The 18,446-nt window shown below is 39.3% G+C and overlaps 1 protein-coding gene across 5 annotated transcripts in view; it reads right to left on the bottom strand.

Moving 5' to 3' along the window:
- DENND1A (DENN domain containing 1A) overlaps nt 1–12,518 on the bottom strand; it is a 194,891-nt gene extending 182,373 nt beyond the window's left edge. For all 5 annotated transcript variants that reach the window (XM_054393284.1, XM_054393286.1, XM_054393287.1 and 2 more), the window contains exons 1-2: nt 12,502–12,518; nt 5,730–5,800 (exon numbers count right to left, since the gene is read on the bottom strand). In XM_054393284.1, the coding sequence (XP_054249259.1) occupies nt 5,730–5,800; nt 12,502–12,518 (88 nt within the window). The remainder of the gene's footprint in view (nt 1–5,729; nt 5,801–12,501) is intronic.
- Nucleotides 12,519–18,446: the final 5,928 nt, after the last annotated feature.

Raw genomic sequence — 18,446 nt, 5'->3', positions numbered from 1 at the left:
GAAAGGTGCATGGGGAAGGTTTACAAACTTCTGAATGAACAAATCTTAACTTAATCCTGTTCCAGTAACTTTGCTTATGTTAAAGAAAAGACTTCACCTATATAGGAGATACCATTCTACTATATAGAACTACAACATGTGACAAAATGATGAGAAGGAGTAGCAGTATGTCTGTTTTGCAGACAGAAACCTGCTAGTTCTCTCTACCTGTGAAATTTTTATCATGGAAACCAGTGACAATTGTAGAATAATTTCAGGACCCAAGCACATCATGACTTCTCCCAGTAGAGTTAAGGACTTAGGTTATTTTAAGTTATAACGTTTGTGATCTACTAGGAAGAGGGGGGAGAGGGAGGGAAAGAGCTATTACAACACAAGACTAGAACATGAAAAGTAAAGAAGGAAGTACTTAAACTACTCACAAGCTTCTAGTAGGAACAAGATTAGTAGTACATGCTACTCTCAGAGCCAATTCAAATGCAAATTTCATCCTTTCTCTCAAACAATAATAAACTACCTCAGAGTTAATAGTTTCCTTCTAAGATTCATCTCCTTTTTCAACTTAGTGGTATGTTTTCGAGAAAAGAAAGCAGCACATGGTGAGTCTTAAAGCAAAACCTTTTAAATTCTGTCATAAAAGTAGTACAAACTACATTTCCTTTACTAATCCAGTGAACATTTGTTAAACTCTAACACTTACACTTTATCCATGCTATCACATTTAAGCTTCCAACTTAGCATAGGGTTTAAAAAAAAAAAAAAAAAAAGAAATCCTTTAGCTGTACTAAACCATTTTTTCCTTGAACACACAGCAAGAATTTATGCTACACTCACAAAAAGATGAAAGATGAGGTCCTTGGAGAGAAAGGCCTTTTGGCACACTACATGGTAAAGCTACAGATTTGACATACTTTTATAATGTCTGCTTTGGCGAGAACACAAAAACCCCACACAAAAGCACACTACATCCTCCCAGACAGGGGTGTAGGGGGGTGTCTTGCTCCTGCGAGCATTTACTTTCAAATGTTCACACTTTAGAGACTATTTTGATCGGTTACTTAAGACTAACAAATTCTCTTTTTCTGCATGAACAGTTTGACAGACTATAATTCCCTTCATAACCCCTCTAACAAGAGGATATTTGGCTGAGGTCCAGAGAGATCCTTAAATTTGTTACATCATAGTTTTGATGGTCTGCAGCAGTCTTAAGATTATAAAGTGCTTTGAAAGTTAAAAGAAAGATTTCTTAAGTAGTTATCACGCTGTCATTTTATTTAGGTATTTAAACTAAAATTGCTGGTAGATTCTTTCTACTTCTGCATCTCAATAAAACAAAGCTATCTTTTAGCTGAGGCTTAAAAAAAACAAACCACCAAAGAAAACCCAAAATCAAACAACTCAGTTCCAGTGCACTTTACTCTGAAGCATTCAATATGTCAATAGCATAGAACTGTCTAGAAGTGCTTAAGCTAAGTCCCCAAATAAGACCTATAACAAAAACACAAACACAGCTTTTAGATACAACTGAATACCAGAACTCGCCAACACTAAGCACAGATGATCATTATTTCTGAGCAATCTAAAAGGAAAAGGATAGAGACCATGGCAGAGCTGACCCAGGGATCATTTCCTTTCTTGGTTCACATGTTTCAGTGTGATTTGGCAGTTGTATTTTTTCAGCTTCTTTTGTTTCAAAATTTTCTCTTCATCTCTTACGAACAGTGTGAAACATTTTGGAAGGGACCTTAAAGATCATCTAGTTCCAACTCCTCTGTCATAGGTAGGGACTCCTTCCACTAGACCAGGTTGCTCAAGGCCTCATCCAACCTGACCTTGAGCATCTCCAGGCAGAGGGCATCCACAGCCTCACTGACAACCTGTTCCAGTGTCTCATCACTCTCACTGTAAAAAATTATTTCCTAACATCTAGTGTAAATCTCCTCTCCTCAAACTTAAAGCCATTACCTCTCATCCTATCACTACAGGCCCTGGTAAAAAGTCCTTTCCTGGCTTTCTTGTAGGCCCCCTTCAGGTACTGGAATGTCACTATAAGGTCTCCCCAGAGCCAGGCTGAACAGCCCCAACTCTCTCTCAGTCTGTCCCCATAGGGAAGGTGCTTTAGCCCTTTTATCTTCGTGGCCTTCTTCTGGGCCCATTCCAGCAGTTCCATGTTCCTCTTGCGCTGGGGGCACCAGAACTGGACAGTACTCCAGGCGGGGTCTCACAGAGCAGAGTAGAGGGGCAGAATCACCTTCCTCACCTGGCTCATCACGTTTCTTTTGAAGCAGACCAGCACACAGCTGCCTTCCGGACTGCCAGCAACCATTGCCAGCTCATGATGATTTTTTCATCAACTGACACCCCCAAGTCCTTCTCAAGACTGCTCTTGAGCCACTCCTCGCCCAGCCTATGCTCACGCTTACGATCGCCCTGATCCAGGTGTAGGACCTTACACTTGGTCTTCTTGAACTTCATGAGGTTGGCTTGTGCCCACCTCTTAAGCCTGTTCAAGTCCTTCTGGATGGTATCCTTTCCCTCCAGCATGCCAGCTGGATCACACAGCTTGGTGTTTTAAGACGTTCCTGAAGCTTACACTTCTAAAAATCAAATCATAGAATCATAGAATAGTTCAGGGTGGCAGGGACTTCAGGCATTGTCCAGTCCAATCTCCTGGCCAAAGAAAGGACAAGTGTGAGGTCAAACCAGGGTGTTCAGGCTGTCAGCCAGCTGGGTCTTTAAAACCTCCAAGGACAGAGATTGCACCTCTCTGAGTGACCCGGTCCAGTACTTGATCATCCTCATGGTGAATATATTCCCATATTCAGTTAGAACATCTCTTGGTTCGGTTTATCCTCCTGCCATGCATCACAGAAGAGCATGGACATCTCATCTTGATGAGCTCCTCATAGGTATGGAAAACTATTCAAGTTCCCTGAAGTCTTCACCAACTGAAGAACGCCTCTCCCCGCAGTACAAGTACTCTAGCTCACTCACCATCAACCCAGTGGTCCCCCATTGAACTTATTCCAGTTTATTGTTTTATTTCTAGAGCCCAGAACAGATTTCTTCCTTCTGAAGTCAGCTGTCCTGATTACGAAGAGGAAGCCTTTTACATCAAGCATTAGAGGAGGCTGCCCAAGGAAGTGGGCAGCCTGAAGGGATTTAAAAGATGTGTAGACATGGTGTTGAGTGACTGTAATTTAGCGGTAGACTTGGCAGTGTTGGGTTTACACCTGATCTTTTCCAAACTAAACAATTCTAGAATTCTGTGTGAAAGTCAATGGATGATGCTGCTTTCATTAATTTCAAAAGTTACTAATGAAATCAACATTTAATTCATTAATTGCAATTGCTAGCAATTACATGAGCAAGAAAACTACTTGAATGTATAATTGACTGTCAGTAAGAAATAACACAAGTCAGTATCTCCCCTTTCAGCAAATGCAAGTGAACTAGGAAATACATTAAAAATATCAACTAAAATTAAAAGTTAACAGTCATATGAGAACATCCTTTGCTGCTTTTTTACTTTCACTCTTCCCATTCTTCCTCATCCCACTGTGGGAGAAAGGGAGCACGTGGTTGGACAGAGCTCAGCTGCCAGCTGTTTTTAAACCACAACAGCTACACAAACTTTTGAATAAAACAAAACAGACATGTTTTACCATGACACAAGCCACACAACCTCCCACACTAGGATTGTTATAGCTTTTGAACAATTCCTTCACCTCAAGACCATTTCAGAAGACCAATATAAGAACCAAGAGCATTGTAAGTGATCAAGAGTGCTATTATACTAGACAACTTCAAAAACATTTGTCTTGGTTAATTTTGCAATCCATTACACGGAAATAAATAGGGTTTTTTAAATGCTTGATAATTTGCTCCTTATACACCTTTTAAACACAGGTTTTTAACAATAACTGCTGCATGTCTTGCAACACATTACATGACTGCAGAAAATATTCCCAATCTTCTGGCATAGAACAGCCAGTCAAGGAGTAGGAGAGACTATGCAGAGGTCTCTAGGTCTATATTTCTAGACTGGTGATCTGCCTGGGATACAGGATAGCTGTTAAATATGGTTGAAACCACAAAGAACCAAACAACATCCCTCATTTAGAGCAGAAGGACAGAATATTTAAGGATACACATATCTACAACTTCTGAGAATGAAAGCTACCTCTTAAATATAAAAAATTATTGGGAAAAAAAAACTTTAAAAAGATACTTCAGGAAGAATAATTTTGGAATATATTAATTGCAAAACTATTATTAGAACAATTTTTACTCACTAAAAACTATTTCTGAGGATTTTGCACCTACAAGTGCATACAACAAATCTAAAAACACTAGTGAAACTCCCACAGAATCAGTTGGTTTATAGAACAAAATGCATACTAAATTCTCCAATTAAAAACCTGTAAAGTAGTTTCCGTGCTTTTTAACCCACCTTCCCACAGCAGGGAATTAATCCCTTCGGGGATGCAAACAAACTTCAAAGAGAAGATTATACCCAGACACTAGTACTGTACAATGTAATGTTTATGGTCAAATTTGTTCAGATTTTCTGGCAGTAGAATCCAGGTCAGATGTGCAGAAACAAAGACTAGTTATTAAAAGGGCTCCTGCAGTTACATCAAATAGTCATGATGGCATATAGCAGTAGGACAAGCCAAAACTGTATTCCAGTTACAACTCCTAAGGAGGCTTTGGCAGCAATGGAAAGAGTTGCAGCTATTTGACTTTTGCTGATTGTAACAACAACCAAAAAAAAAAAAAAAAACAAAAACAAACAACAAAACAAAACACCCACAAAAAAAGCCCACAAAACAAAACGAAAACCCCATATCCAGGAGGTATAAGGCTTTCCAGTCAATAAGATATAAAAACCCTTTCTATTGATTCATTATAGCATATTGAAAACATACACATGATTATTTCATAAAAGATAGAAGAAATATTACTTCAGTATAGGTTGACTAATCATAATTATTTAATTTTGCTATCAATCCTTTTCATAACACTCTAGAGACTGAGTTCATAAAACATCTTGAAATACATTCTGGGATTACGAATTTCAGCCTTTGCTTCTCCTGATTATTTGAAAAACTGCAAAATTCAGAAATATACTCATATGTTGGTTTCAGTATTTATGGGACTTCTCTAGCATAAACATAGGAATATTTGTCCAAAATAACATTATAGAAAAATATTTTCATAATTATGGTTCAATAACAATGTTTGGTAAAACCACTGAACTAAACCATAAGTTGCATTCCTTTCTTATTTCTAGATAAAAAAATCACATGCTCAAAGGAAGAATTCTGGGAACAGATGAAAATACTTCTTTGGACAAGTACAAAAGAGGAAGTAAAAATAAATTCCACATGATAATTTTTAGAGTACTTTTTGGTTGAAAACTACCCATTCTTTATACAAGCAGTAAATACAAATCTGAAAATGTATTTACCTCTTCAAACTCATAAAGCAAGAATTTCTATTTTAGAAGACAAAAAAGGCAAAACAGTCACAGAAATTGCTCAGAGATGAAGGCCAGAGTTTCTTATTATTAGTCCCAACTGTAAAAGGTTCCACAGAAGCAATGATTAAGGCATTCTTAAAAGCTAGAAGAGCTTAATATTAAATACACTGCATTATCTCACAATATATGGCTCTTAAGAACAGATTAACCAATAAATAGGCAGAATTATAGAGCAAAACAGTACCTTTCCCAACACAACTGATTCCTGAATAGGCTACCTCAGCATACACTTCAAAGGTAGTTTCTGGATTTTGTCTGAAAGAAAAAAAAGCAGTATTCAGCACACTGAGAATTTTTTTTCAAGGTTGCTTTCAATTACTCAGTCAAAAAGGGTCCTAAGAACACTGTCCAACCTGATAAACTAGGTTTGTTTCACAATCTGTGATGATTTCACATCAGATCTTTCTGCCTTACTGGTAGGTAACAAGATACAACTGAAGCTCAGATGAATAAGGTGTTTAACAAACTTCCACAGAGAAAAAGAAAGAACCTTTAAGTCACTTCAATTGTTGCGTCTACTCTGCTTTTCCAGGTATCAAAATATCACAGGCCTATCGTTCAGAATTTTGATGGAAAAGTAAACCCATGCCTTTCATATCACTTTCCAGAATGCTACTCAGCAAAACAACAGTCATTTCAGTTCTTGGTCATAATTCCAGTTTTGATTCCATGTGCAACTTGCAATAGCAAGTCTTTTTATTTCACTTTTATGTTCAAATGAGAAAGTAAATCACCTGTGTGCTAAATACCGGAGGTTTTTTCCCAGGGGAAAAAAAAAAAAAAAACCAAAACCTGAATACTCTTTTATCTTCACCAAACTGAAAACAGAGTAACATTGTCGAACATGGGACAAACCACCTAGATTCATATTTTCTTTACTGTGACCCTTGAGTTCCACTTCACGAAACCCATTTACTCAATAAAAAGGAAAAAAAGCAGAAGCTGCAGTCACAAGGATGTAAAGTTATTTTATGCATACATTTCCTCTCTTTAATAAATGTTTCACTTCACAAGACTTCTGAGACAAAGCCAGAAAGCTGCCAGATGCGCAAAAAAGGGAGATACATGTGGAAGGTCAAAATTATACCATAATCAACTATAAAAAGTAAATGTTGGAAGAAAGAGACTTATGCAGCTTCAGAGCTATAAATACTCTAGAAATAAAAAGTTAGTAAGCCTTGGGGGGGAGGAGGGGAGAAAAAGTGTAGATTTTCAGTACCTAGTAATGTAACTTCCTAAGTGAAACCCTGGAACTGCATTTCATAAGAAGCATGCCATGATATCAAATAGTTAGATTCTTCAATCTAACAATTTCAGCTACTCCAAAATTTGAGATTTAAGAAAATCACACATTAGACTGTAATTGTTTAGTTACCAAAATAAGGATTTCATAAGTCTGAGCATGTGACACTTCATTCTTAGATTTTTCTGGTTAAAACCGAGAATCCAAACTGCATAATTACTGCTTTAAAATCCTGTCTGCTTGATAGTAATATTATCTCCTGTGTGTTAATGTAAACTATTTAAAGTTAAAAAAATTGTTGAGGTATAATTAACTTGTGAACTTTGTTAGCTGCCTTACAGTTAAGGATAAAAATAATTATAAAAACTATATATATACACACACACACATGAATTCCCACCTGAATAATGATTTTAAAAACTGAAGCTCATCTCACCCAGCACCTCAAATCAAACATATAAACATGTCAAGGAGTTCAGCCTACTCTTCAGAGAATTTCTATTATTTTTAATCCTAGTTTAACACCAAAAGGAATCAAACAAAACATTTCTAACCATGCCACAGGCCTACTTAGTGTAACTCAAGTGGCTCTAAGCCAAAGCCCACACCTATTTAAATCAACAGAAAAGCTACCGTTGGCTTCAGTAGCTCTACAGTTCCACAGAGCACCTCACAGGAGCAACAATATGGTTCACAATTCAATTAATGTTAATTTAATTTGCTACCAGTTCCCAACTGATTCATTTTATGTAGCCATTTTTCAGAAAAAAACATTCACAATGTATGAGAAAACTAAAACCAACAAATCAACTGTTAGTTTGCAGTATGAAACAAACGTGCATAATTCTCTCTGTGCTACTTAAAGCTGTTGCACATAGTCTGCTTCAAATATTGATATTCTTAGCTTCACTTCTACAATCATGGTACAGAATGAGGACAAAATGATATCCATGTTAATACCACAAATATATATTGCTGTGCAGCCTTACCTTACTCTCCTTGCTTATGTCTATTTTTAGCACCTTGTTTCCTTAATTAAAAGTTTATAAGTTTTATAATATTTTTACAGGTAATGGATAAAATAACAAACACCTTTTTAATATTATGTTAGCGTCTGTGTTCAAGTTCTTTAGTGAAAACACTGTATAACACAGCTGACAAAAGCACATACTATACACCAAAATTTTCAGACAAAAAGACATCACATTTTGTATTCCATGACAAACATCCACTTATTTCTATGAACAGTGAAATTAAAGTAGCTTTGCCAAGCCAGAAACTCTGTATTAAAGGCTGCATTCAACAAGCTAACACCTCAGTATGAGAATGAAGTCATTGTTGAATTCTGAATATTTAATAACTTCTCCATTAATTAAGGAATTAAGGAAACAACTCACTATAAAAACTTCACACAGGTTGCAAATATAGCACAAACATGCATCATAACATGTATACTTTGCAGGCCATTTTTATGATTAAACTACCCTGCAGACATCTAATGCCACCTGTGCATTGTACTGAAATCTCAGCTCACTGAAGTCATCCACAGCATTAGAATCCTAAACACAAACCAAAGTTTTCTTTCCTCACAATAACCACTTAAAAACCAATGGTCACTTATCAAGTGAGCACACACAATCAAAGAATACATAGGACATGCACGTACAAAAATATAGCAATTCTTCTTTGCAAACAGAAATTTAGTAAGGAGCACTATGAGAACAGACTGCTTCTGTGATAAATGCTAGTTGTATGAATTACTCAAATCTCTCTGATGTAGAAGTAGCTTTGGTAATCAAAGCAATCTGTAAAAAATTCAATTTTACATTGAAGTAATATAATACTTCAAATAACATATTTATCTACTTTTTACAATCAAGATTATTAGTTTTCACCAAAATGCAAAAGATTTGTGCACAATAAAATTAAATAAAGTCTTTCTCCCAAGCTGCATGTAGTACAGAACTACATACCTTACATATCTAAAGCCTATTTCAATTCTGACAGGAGCATTATTTTCTAAATATAGGAAAAAGTAATCGCACTTATGACAAAGTATCATTCCCACTTAAAAAACAAGGCATAGGAGAGGAATCTGATGCTGCTAATAATTGCTTGCCTTGTAACCAGACTTAGTTGCTCGACTGTTGCAGGAAAAAATTATTAGCATAAACCAGAACTTGCACTTCAAAACTTGATTAATTTGCATATATTTAAGTTTTTCTGCCTGGTATTCTCCAGGCAGATAATATTACATTTCAGTATATAGCAAACTTTACGTTAAATATCTGAAAGTACTCCCAGATTAATATGAGGGATCTCTTCTGCCACTGCTAAACTACAACCACCTCTGGAAAGGAATATGCCAAGTTTTTCACAGTGCAATGGAATTTTGTTGAACAGATTTTGTGTTATCAATACATTATATATTTAAAAAAAAAAAAAAAACTTTCTCTTTTGTAAAGTCTGGAGTACTCCAGAATACCCAGAAGTGATAGCAGTCAGGTTAACTGGCTACTATTAACTATTATTCTATACTATGAACGGAAATAGAGTCCTATGTCCCATTGCCTCGCTGTCACAGAGTGCCTTGTACATGCTGTACGACAAGCTCCAACAAAAAGCTTAACCCAATAGTGTAACCCGATACCCAATTAACTTTTTTTTTGGTTTTGCCTGCAGCTATACACAAATCAAAAGCTTACAGGATTGCTGGCAACTTCTTGATTTCTTTCACTTCAGTCTGATACAGCTACTGATAATTTTCTCTAATCAGTCTTTCACTGAAATGACTCATTACTGTACCTCCATCAAAAAATACAACTGATACATATGTCCAGGTTTCATGCAGTGTATCATAGTGTGTGCAACTGATCACGTGCCAAGGAGTTTAACGTCCCTCATCATCATCAATCTATGGCAAGAAGCAATAAATCTGACTACTGGATTTTTGCTAGGGCTCCAACTCATAGTGACACCACCACTAAAGGAGGCACACCTCTCTATACTAAATTATAAAATAGTGTTCCCATTCACACCCCATCTACCCCAATAAGGGAGCTACTTATCAACTTCAAACTCCAGCTCAGAAGAACAGACCAGAAAAACTTCTTACTTAGATTAGCTCCCTCATTCTTTATATATTTCAAGATTATTTTAAAATATGCACTTAGTCTACTTGGGTGTAGTGTTCTGTCCAATGTGGAAAAAAGTTAAACTTGATTGTTGCTCACAGGCAAAGTCACTTAACCACACAATGGACAAAATGCTTTCTCACAAGGTTCAAGAGTAATGAAAAGTAATGCTCACGTGGAGTTATCACCTGTGTTTTCCTGGTGACAGAGAAAGACACAGGCTGTCTGCAATCTTGAAAGACTTCGCACTGAAAGACTTTGCACAGAAAGTCCCAAAGTCCACCACCTGTAGTAAATACTTCCTAACTGCTACTCAACTGAGGCTTCCAGCTGAAGTGTGTCATCTGAGTGACTACATTCATGTTCTGCAAAGTGTATGCAAAGCCAAAGACAATAAACACAGCTTGTGGATTCAGTACGTCCACAAAAGCAGATACATTTTAAGTGAGTGCCAGCCTTTTGACAGCCTTTAAAAAATAAGGTTATCATAAGAGATCACAGAATCACAGAATGTTAGGAGTGGGAAGGGACCTCGAAAGATTATCTAGTCCAATCCCCCTGCCAGAGAAGGATCACCTAGAGTAGGTCACATAGGAATGCATCCAGGCAGGTTTTGAAAGTCTTCAGAAGAGACTTCACAACCTTTCTGAGCAGCTTGTTCAGGTACTCTGTCACCCTCATACTGAAGAAGTTTTTCCATATGTTCACGTGGAAACTCCTCTGCTCTGTCTTACACCCATTGCCCATTGTCCTGTCATTGGACATCACTGAGAAGAGCCTGGCTCTGTCCTCCCAACACTGCCCTTCTCATCTTTATAAACATAAATGAGGTCACCCTTTGATCCCCTTTTCTAAGCTAAAGAAATGCAGCTCCCTCAGCCTTTCCTCACATGGGAGATGTTCCACTCCCTTCAGCACTCTTTCAAGCAGTTCCCTGATATCCTTCTTGAACTGAGAGGGCCAGAACTGGACACAATATTCCAGATGTGGCCTCACTAGGGCAGAGTAGAAGGGGAGGAGAACCTCTCTCAACCTATTAACCACATCTCTTCTAATCCACCCCAGGATGCACAAAGACACATTGCTGGCTCATGATCATCCTTCTGCCCTCCAGGGCCCCCAGGCCCCCTTCCCTTCATTTCAGATCACAATACTGACCCAAGCAAGAACGGCCACTGCAAGATCTGAAAGTACAAGTTACAGCTACATCCTCCTCCGCTGTCAAAATAGTAACGATTTTAAATTCTACCAGTATGTGAAGGTAAGATAAATGTAACTACTTTCTCACACTTTGACTTTTTTGTAGCAACAGTTGAGAACCCATATACCAAAGGAGTGCAAAAATACCCCCACTCACAGCATCTCCCAAAGAAGGAATGTTGCTTTCTGGCACCAACCAATCACCTCAGTACTATCATTACATGCACTCATCATCTGCCTACATTTTCCTAAAACACTTGCCTGGATAGACACACACTTATATCTGTCCAGCCTATGGGTTTAGGAACAGGAAGATGTGTCATCAAGGACTACAAACTGTGTTTCCTCCAGCCTCATATTCAAATTAAACAGGTGAGAAGTTAAAGCCCTATGTAATTTTGAAGAACAGTGTGTTCAAGAAGGAAAAGTAATTGCTCAACAGCACCTACTGAAACTGCTGAATAAAAGACAATCTAACAGGATCTCTCCACGTTATCACCCCTTTTCCGCAGAGAGATGTCAGCACTCTCTGCTTGGTGATAGCTTTATTACACATCTACCTGTCTCAGAGGAACAGAATTTGCCTGGAACAGCATAGAAATGAACTGAAATCTTTAATGTGACAATACCAAACATACCAACAGGGCTTATCAATAAACCAGTCCCCACTTTTGTGAAAATTTAAAAAACATTGAGGGCATGGAGTTCTAGATGTAACACACTGATCACCTGCATCACTCCTCTGCTTCCCCTAAATTCCATTGCTAATGCACTTTTAAGATATCAGAATTAGACTATCTTTCCTCTAGCACACTCCAACCCATGCAAGGAAGCTTTGAACTCTCAACCCCACCACACCCCAAAGCAGACGTCACCAGTGCTGGCAATGAGGACTTTCCCACTCCAGGAGCCCCAGCACTCCTTCAGGCCTGCACCGATAAAATTTAAACTGCCCTCACAGCCTGGCCCTGTGCCTACCACACAGAGAACTGCACACAGGGAGAAAGAAGACTACAGAGCATGGCTGGGTCTGAGGGCAGGAAACAACATTCCTCTCCTCAGGACAGAGGGGACAGCAAAGCCCCCCGCCCCGGGGTCCTGCCGCTGAGTTGGGGTTTGACGGCACGGGGCCCGCCGCCCTGTCGCCCCCCCCTCCCCGGCCCGTGAGCTAGCCTGAGGGGGTGGGAAGCACTCTTCCCCATTCTTCATCCCAGTCTTTCTCGCCCTACCCCGAGGCCTGTAGGCTCGGCCGGGTTCTCGCCCGCGCGGCCGCACACGGAGCTGGAGGGAGGGCGGGGAAGTCCCCTTCTCGCTCTCCAGAGCCCTCCCGCTTTCCTGAGGGCCTGCAAGCGGGGCTGGAGAGCTCCGGGGGCACTCACTTGATCCTGGATCCCATGGTCTCTGGGGGGCCGCATAGGCCCTGGCCAGAGAGAGAGAGAGAGAGAGAGAGAGAGAGAGAAAGGGGGCAGGGGACCAGAGCTCGGTGGGCTGCACTCTCTCCGCCGCTCGCCCCCTCACTCCATCCCAGCCGGCGCCGCCGTCGCCCCAGCCGAGTCACGCCGTGGCGAGGAGGCTGCCGGGAGCTGTAGTGCGCCAAGGCCGCGCGGGCGGAGCTAGGGGCCAGCAGGCACAGAAGGAGGTGCCGCGCGCCCCGCGCTCTTGGCAACGCGCGCGGCGCGCGAGCCCCGCCCCTCTCGACGCCGCTCGCCTCAGGGCGCCTCAGTAAGCCCTTATCAGTTACCGCTCCTAAGTTACCGCTCTTCGCTCTTCAGTTACCGCTCCTAAGTCACCGCTCCTAAGCCACCGCTCTTCAGTCACCGCTCTTCAGCCGCCTCACGCCCTCCGCGGCAAAAAAAGAAAAAAAAGCAGGAGCGCTAAGAAGGGGGCTCAGAGGAGTACTCATTTCCACTACCCAGTCGTGGAGGAGAGCGGCCTCCCTGCCTGTCTCTGTGCCTTAGGTCCTGTCAGAGACTGAACCGTCAGGCACCCCCTGAACAAGGGGCAAATGCGCCCCGAGTGTGGTCAAAGTCCTTAGCAATCCACTGGGGACTGTTGCCCAGACCAGATGAGGACCAGAACTGTCCACCCTGGAAAGCCCTGTAGAGAGGTGAACCATCCCCATACAGATGGTGCCCGGCATGGCAAGAAATCGACTGGAGGCCCAGCCAGAAATAAGTGCCCGACAGCTAGGGACTACAGGAGTCAAAAGGTAAAAAAGGCAGAGAGGGGCTGTGAACTGTTACTCTTGTAGAGGCGCTTTTTGGAAAATGGATTGACATTAAACTTAAGAAGTTGAGCCAGAGGCAGTTTTAGTTTTGCTGCATTCTGTTTAGTGTGCTTTTAAAAGACTTGGTAAACTTATCACTACAGGCAGAGTTAGTAAATGTTTCAGGGGCACAATGTAATGTGCGAGAATGCCTTACGTTTGATAGTTTTTTGACTGGACATACCAAAGAATAAAATGCTAGGTGATTGAAATGAGCAGTTTAAATCCTTTCAGAGAGGAAATGCATTATGAGGAAGTAGGCATTCACCCCAGAGTGGAGAAAGTACGGTATAAAAATTGGATTTTGGGAATGAGACTGAGAGATTTTGATAGCTGAGTTGGTGGATTAACTGATAGTGGCTGATAACTAACAAATGCCAGGAAAAACAGCTTGCAAAATTAGCGTTGGGTAATTACCTTTAAATATGTCTCAGTGAAACATCTATTTTATAGGTGACTGAATAATGAGTGTGTTTTCCTACCCACGGGGGAAGAAATTAAAATATCAGCCCCATGTTGGTACCTGTTTGTCAGCAGTTTCTCAACCTGGGTCACATGCATGTGCATGCCGGAACTTCCGAGAAAGAAATATTACCACTACATAGGTTATGTGATAAGCATGAGATAATCTGAAAAACGATATGTTAGTGTATTTCAAGAAAAGAATGACCTACCTCAAGCTCACAGTTAAAGGAGTTTAATTAATAAAAAGGAATGTGTATAGAAAATGGTACGGTTCTGTCCAGGAGACGCACTAATGGGTCCAGTAACATGAGCATAGCAAATTTGGTCTGTGGAAACTCTATTTTAAAAGACTGTCTAATGAAACAATTGTGAGCTGCTAAATCTAGTAATGCTGAGACAGAGGAAACCAGAAAGGTAAGGAGAGAATGAGTGGCCAGAATTTCTTCTACTTATAGGATAAACCAGACACTCAATATGGAATTAGTATGGTAAACTCTCACTTCACTCTATATATATGAAGCAAGTAAAGTCAGGTACATTCTGGACTCCAGTGTCTGGATACAGAACACAGCTTGCACCCTCCAAATGGCAATAATAAAATAAAATTCATTCAATATTTCAGCTAACTGGAAGCTGCGTATTTAAATATGTGTTCAAACTGGAAAAAAACCCACATATATTTCTGTGTGAAAGTAGTAAAAGACAATGATGCTAAACATGATATAGATGATCCTGTCCAAGTATAGGAAGGTTTTCTTTCTATCTACCTAATACTAATTAGTGTTCCAAGCTGTAGATTTTTTTTTTATGCTTTACCTGGTGTGTTTACGTAAACAAGCTGCTTGTTAGATAACCCAAATTACATTTTCTGCAGTTATGTTGATGGTACTGATGTCTGCAGCTGGCCCAATGGTTTGGTGGTAATTGTGTAACAGTTAAAGGGCTGCAGAGACAGAGAAGCCCCTAAGGAAAGAGAAGGATTTAACCACAGAAGGGTTCCACAAATGCCTGCTGGCCTGTCCTTAGAGCAGTGTTTTTGAATGTCTCAAATAGCTGAGCTGATTAACTCTGAATCACCCTCCCAGAAGAGATGAAACATTAATAGCAAACGAAAGGGAAGCAGCAGGGAAAGTTCAGGCAAAAGAAAATAATCCAGGAATTAAAATATTGGTGAAAGCCTTAGGATGCTTCCAGATTGACCAGAAAGTCTTAATTCAATACCATAAAAATAGATATCTTAGACTGTGCACTCTGGGATGAATTTGGGTAAGCGTGAACCTGTATTTTAACATGTAATGCAGCCAGAGCATGAAAAGATAGTTCACTCTTTCTTCTCAGTCAGTGATAACCCTTCTGAAGCATGCAGTAATCTGAATTTACTTGGGAATTTCGCTCTGCTACATCTCAGCCAATGGGAATGGCAAGAAAAAAGGTGGTGACTTTATAGATCAATAGCTAAGCTTCATCTAAAAGGTTATGGCTTGAGAAAGAAAGTACTGCTACCTGAATAATATTGATGGTAGTATCCACCTATGATTTTCCAACTGATCAAAAGCTTGTTAAAAATATTTTTAGCTCTGAAGCACAAACTGTTTTATCAACCAATTGTTTTGCTTGTAATTCTTTTCATTATCAAACAATAATACTCTTGAGTTATGGATCAGGTCATTGGCCCATCTTATATGCAAACAGCCTCCAAAAGTGTTCACATATGTTGCTTTAGAAAAAAGTCTGTTCTTAGTGCTCACAAACTGCGATATATCAGGCATTGTTAGAATACCTGGTTTGTGCAACTTCAGAGAAACTCATTTATGCCCTGAAACAAAAGATGTTTAAATGGATCGAGATGGGTTACGTCTACTTGGTTTCCATTACAAAATAAGAAAAAATAATCTGTAATTGCACAGAGTGCAACTAATCTTTGGAAAATACAGAAGAAAATATTGAAGACTGAAAATACAGAAGAAAAAAATTGACTGGGAAAAAAAAAAACAACAACAAAAAAATCAAAAAGCAGTTGTAAGAACATAACTAATGTGTTACATCAAAAGCATTCTGTCTCCAAAATTGGACACTGGCAGATGTTTAAGGAAGGGTTTAAGAATATGGAAGCATGTAGAATCATCTCCCACCTTCCAATAAGTTAATATATTTTCTCAGCCACTGGTACTGTTTCTGTAGAATAGCTTTCAGGGGATTTTTCTTCCATTAATTTGTGCAATTGCTTTTGAATCCATATCTAGTTTAGAATCCACTACCTTCTATGGCACAGAGTTTTCATACCATAATCACATGCCACGTAAAAAAAAAACACCTCCTTTTGTTTGTGTTGAACCTGCCACAGTAATTTCATTTGACTCCTCACCAGTATCAGACTGTTCTTTATTTACCCTCTTCATGTCTTCCATGATTTCATAAACCTTATGATTTTATGCTCAAACTAAGAAATGCAGATGTATCTCAAGTTTTGTCACAGAATAAAAAAGGCTCACTCTTTCCACTTCTCTATAGCAGCGTGGCAACATTACGCATACTTTCTATACAGTACATAAAAAGCTAAGTAAGCAGTAAAATACCTTTCAAGTGTTTGAAGTACCTTACACTGAATGACCTTTTCATTCTCTATTCACAAAGAAATAAGAAATAACTATTCTTATTTCTCTTAGCTGTGATTATACCAATAGCTATAACTCAGGCGCATGAAATCCTTTCATATAAAGAGCCATGCTGGAGACTCATTTCCCTAAAGAAAAGAGCCCAGGATGATTGACCTCAAGTGACCTCTTCATTTTTTAGTGAAAAGAGATCTAAATGTAACAAACATTTCCCTGTGCTTCTGTCTCACAACAGTCTACGTTTTCCCCCAACAGACTCTCTTACGATTGATAAAAATTGATTATTTATTTTTATGGGGAAACTATTAAAATGTCTAGCAGAACTATTGGTTCTTTGTCTTTACCTGTTCCATGATTTTTTTCTTTCTTGTCCAAAAATCTGGGGTTTTTTCTTTAATTTTTTCCATGGTTTGCATCACTTACAACAGTGATCACATTTTCTGTTTTGGGGTCTTTAAGATGGCTTTTAAGTTGTTGACATAAAGAATTAAAGATTCACAAGTCTGCCACCATAAAAAATGGTGTTAAAGTGACCAAAACTTAATTAATTATTATTTTAAAAGAAATGCAAAAATCCAATACATTTTTTCTTTGTTTTTAATGTGCTGCTTTTTTTTCTATTTTTTTTGAGAGGAAACTAATAAAAACATCCAAACTAATATCAGAGGGTAATTGCTTAAAAAACTTCTTCTACTTGGTACATTCTGGAGTACTGAAAAAGAAGTATTCCCTCTCACATCACCCCATACCTGTAATTCACAATAAAGGTCAGGTGAAAGAATTCTCGACCTGATTCACCTCTGTATCTCTTTCAAAAGCAGACTCCAGATAACAAATAGATGGTTCATCCTGAAGCCAAACTGAGGAACTGCAGGAACCAGGAAACACTGAGCTCTCTGAAGAACTTTTATTTTTAAGGAGATCATGTGATGCTTCAGTTCATAGCTGTGGAATTGTTCTGGATTCTTTGCATTGCAAAAATTACCACCTATATCTGTGAATTATCAGAATTAGATGCCTTACCCTAGTGGCTGCAGACCAGTATTCATTCATGTGCTGATCTCCAGTTCTGTCTGCCACAGTTGCTGAAATCTGTGGATTAAGTCCTGTGTCCAAAAATCAGCTTATAGTTCTCCATAATGAACCTTGTCAGTACATTATTCTGTTGCTCGGGATATCTAACACTGATTGAATTAAAAGTCCAATTCAGGCTCTGCCATTTAACATTCAGAGTTCTCTTGCAGAGTGGTAGAAGGTATTTGTGATTTTCAGGTGTCAAAATCTTCATATGCCATATTCTTTACAGGTCAGCTTTGATTTGCTGAAGATGATTCACATCTAAATTCTCTAAGGATTTTGACATGGATTGCAAAACTGAGTAACTAAAACATCCACATGTGAAGTTGGACCATGAATATGCACCTCTGTATGTGACAAAAGATACCAGGAAATGAGCGAAAGAAAACCATTAGTGAAGAGGGTGAGGAAAGCTTTATTAGGTATTACACAAAAAGTGTGATTTTGTGGATTAAAGAAGTAATAGAAATAAAGCCAGAATTTCCCTGTGGGAAAGGCCTGGGGACACTTCCCCACTGGCCTACAATTGCACCTTATGCTGGTTACTGTGGGCAGCTTTGCTCCCATTGGTCCTGCAACTGCAGACGAGCCAATGAGTGCAGAACTCCAGGCTCATCCATGCTGCCATTGGCTGTCCAGTGCCATCCCCTTCCTGCCATTAGCAGGGATGCACAGTGGGTGTGAGAATACTCTCTTGGTTGTAGAAACCCTTCTGAAGTCACCTGTTCACAAAGACTAACAAGTATTTAGAAAACGCCTCTATCTGCTAAGAGAACACTTCATACTATGTCAAACAGTAGAAACAGTCCAATCTTCTGGAAAGCACTAAATGCCTGCTTTTTCCAAGGAAGATAGGAGGTTCTGCAGCATTGATCCTGACTTTATTTTTAATACATTTGCA

Source organism: Indicator indicator, chromosome 28, assembly GCF_027791375.1.
Source record: "Indicator indicator isolate 239-I01 chromosome 28, UM_Iind_1.1, whole genome shotgun sequence".
Lineage (NCBI taxonomy): Eukaryota > Metazoa > Chordata > Aves > Piciformes > Indicatoridae > Indicator > Indicator indicator.
The sequence above is the reverse complement of the archived record's forward strand: the minus strand, read 5'-3'. Positions and strand labels throughout refer to the sequence as shown.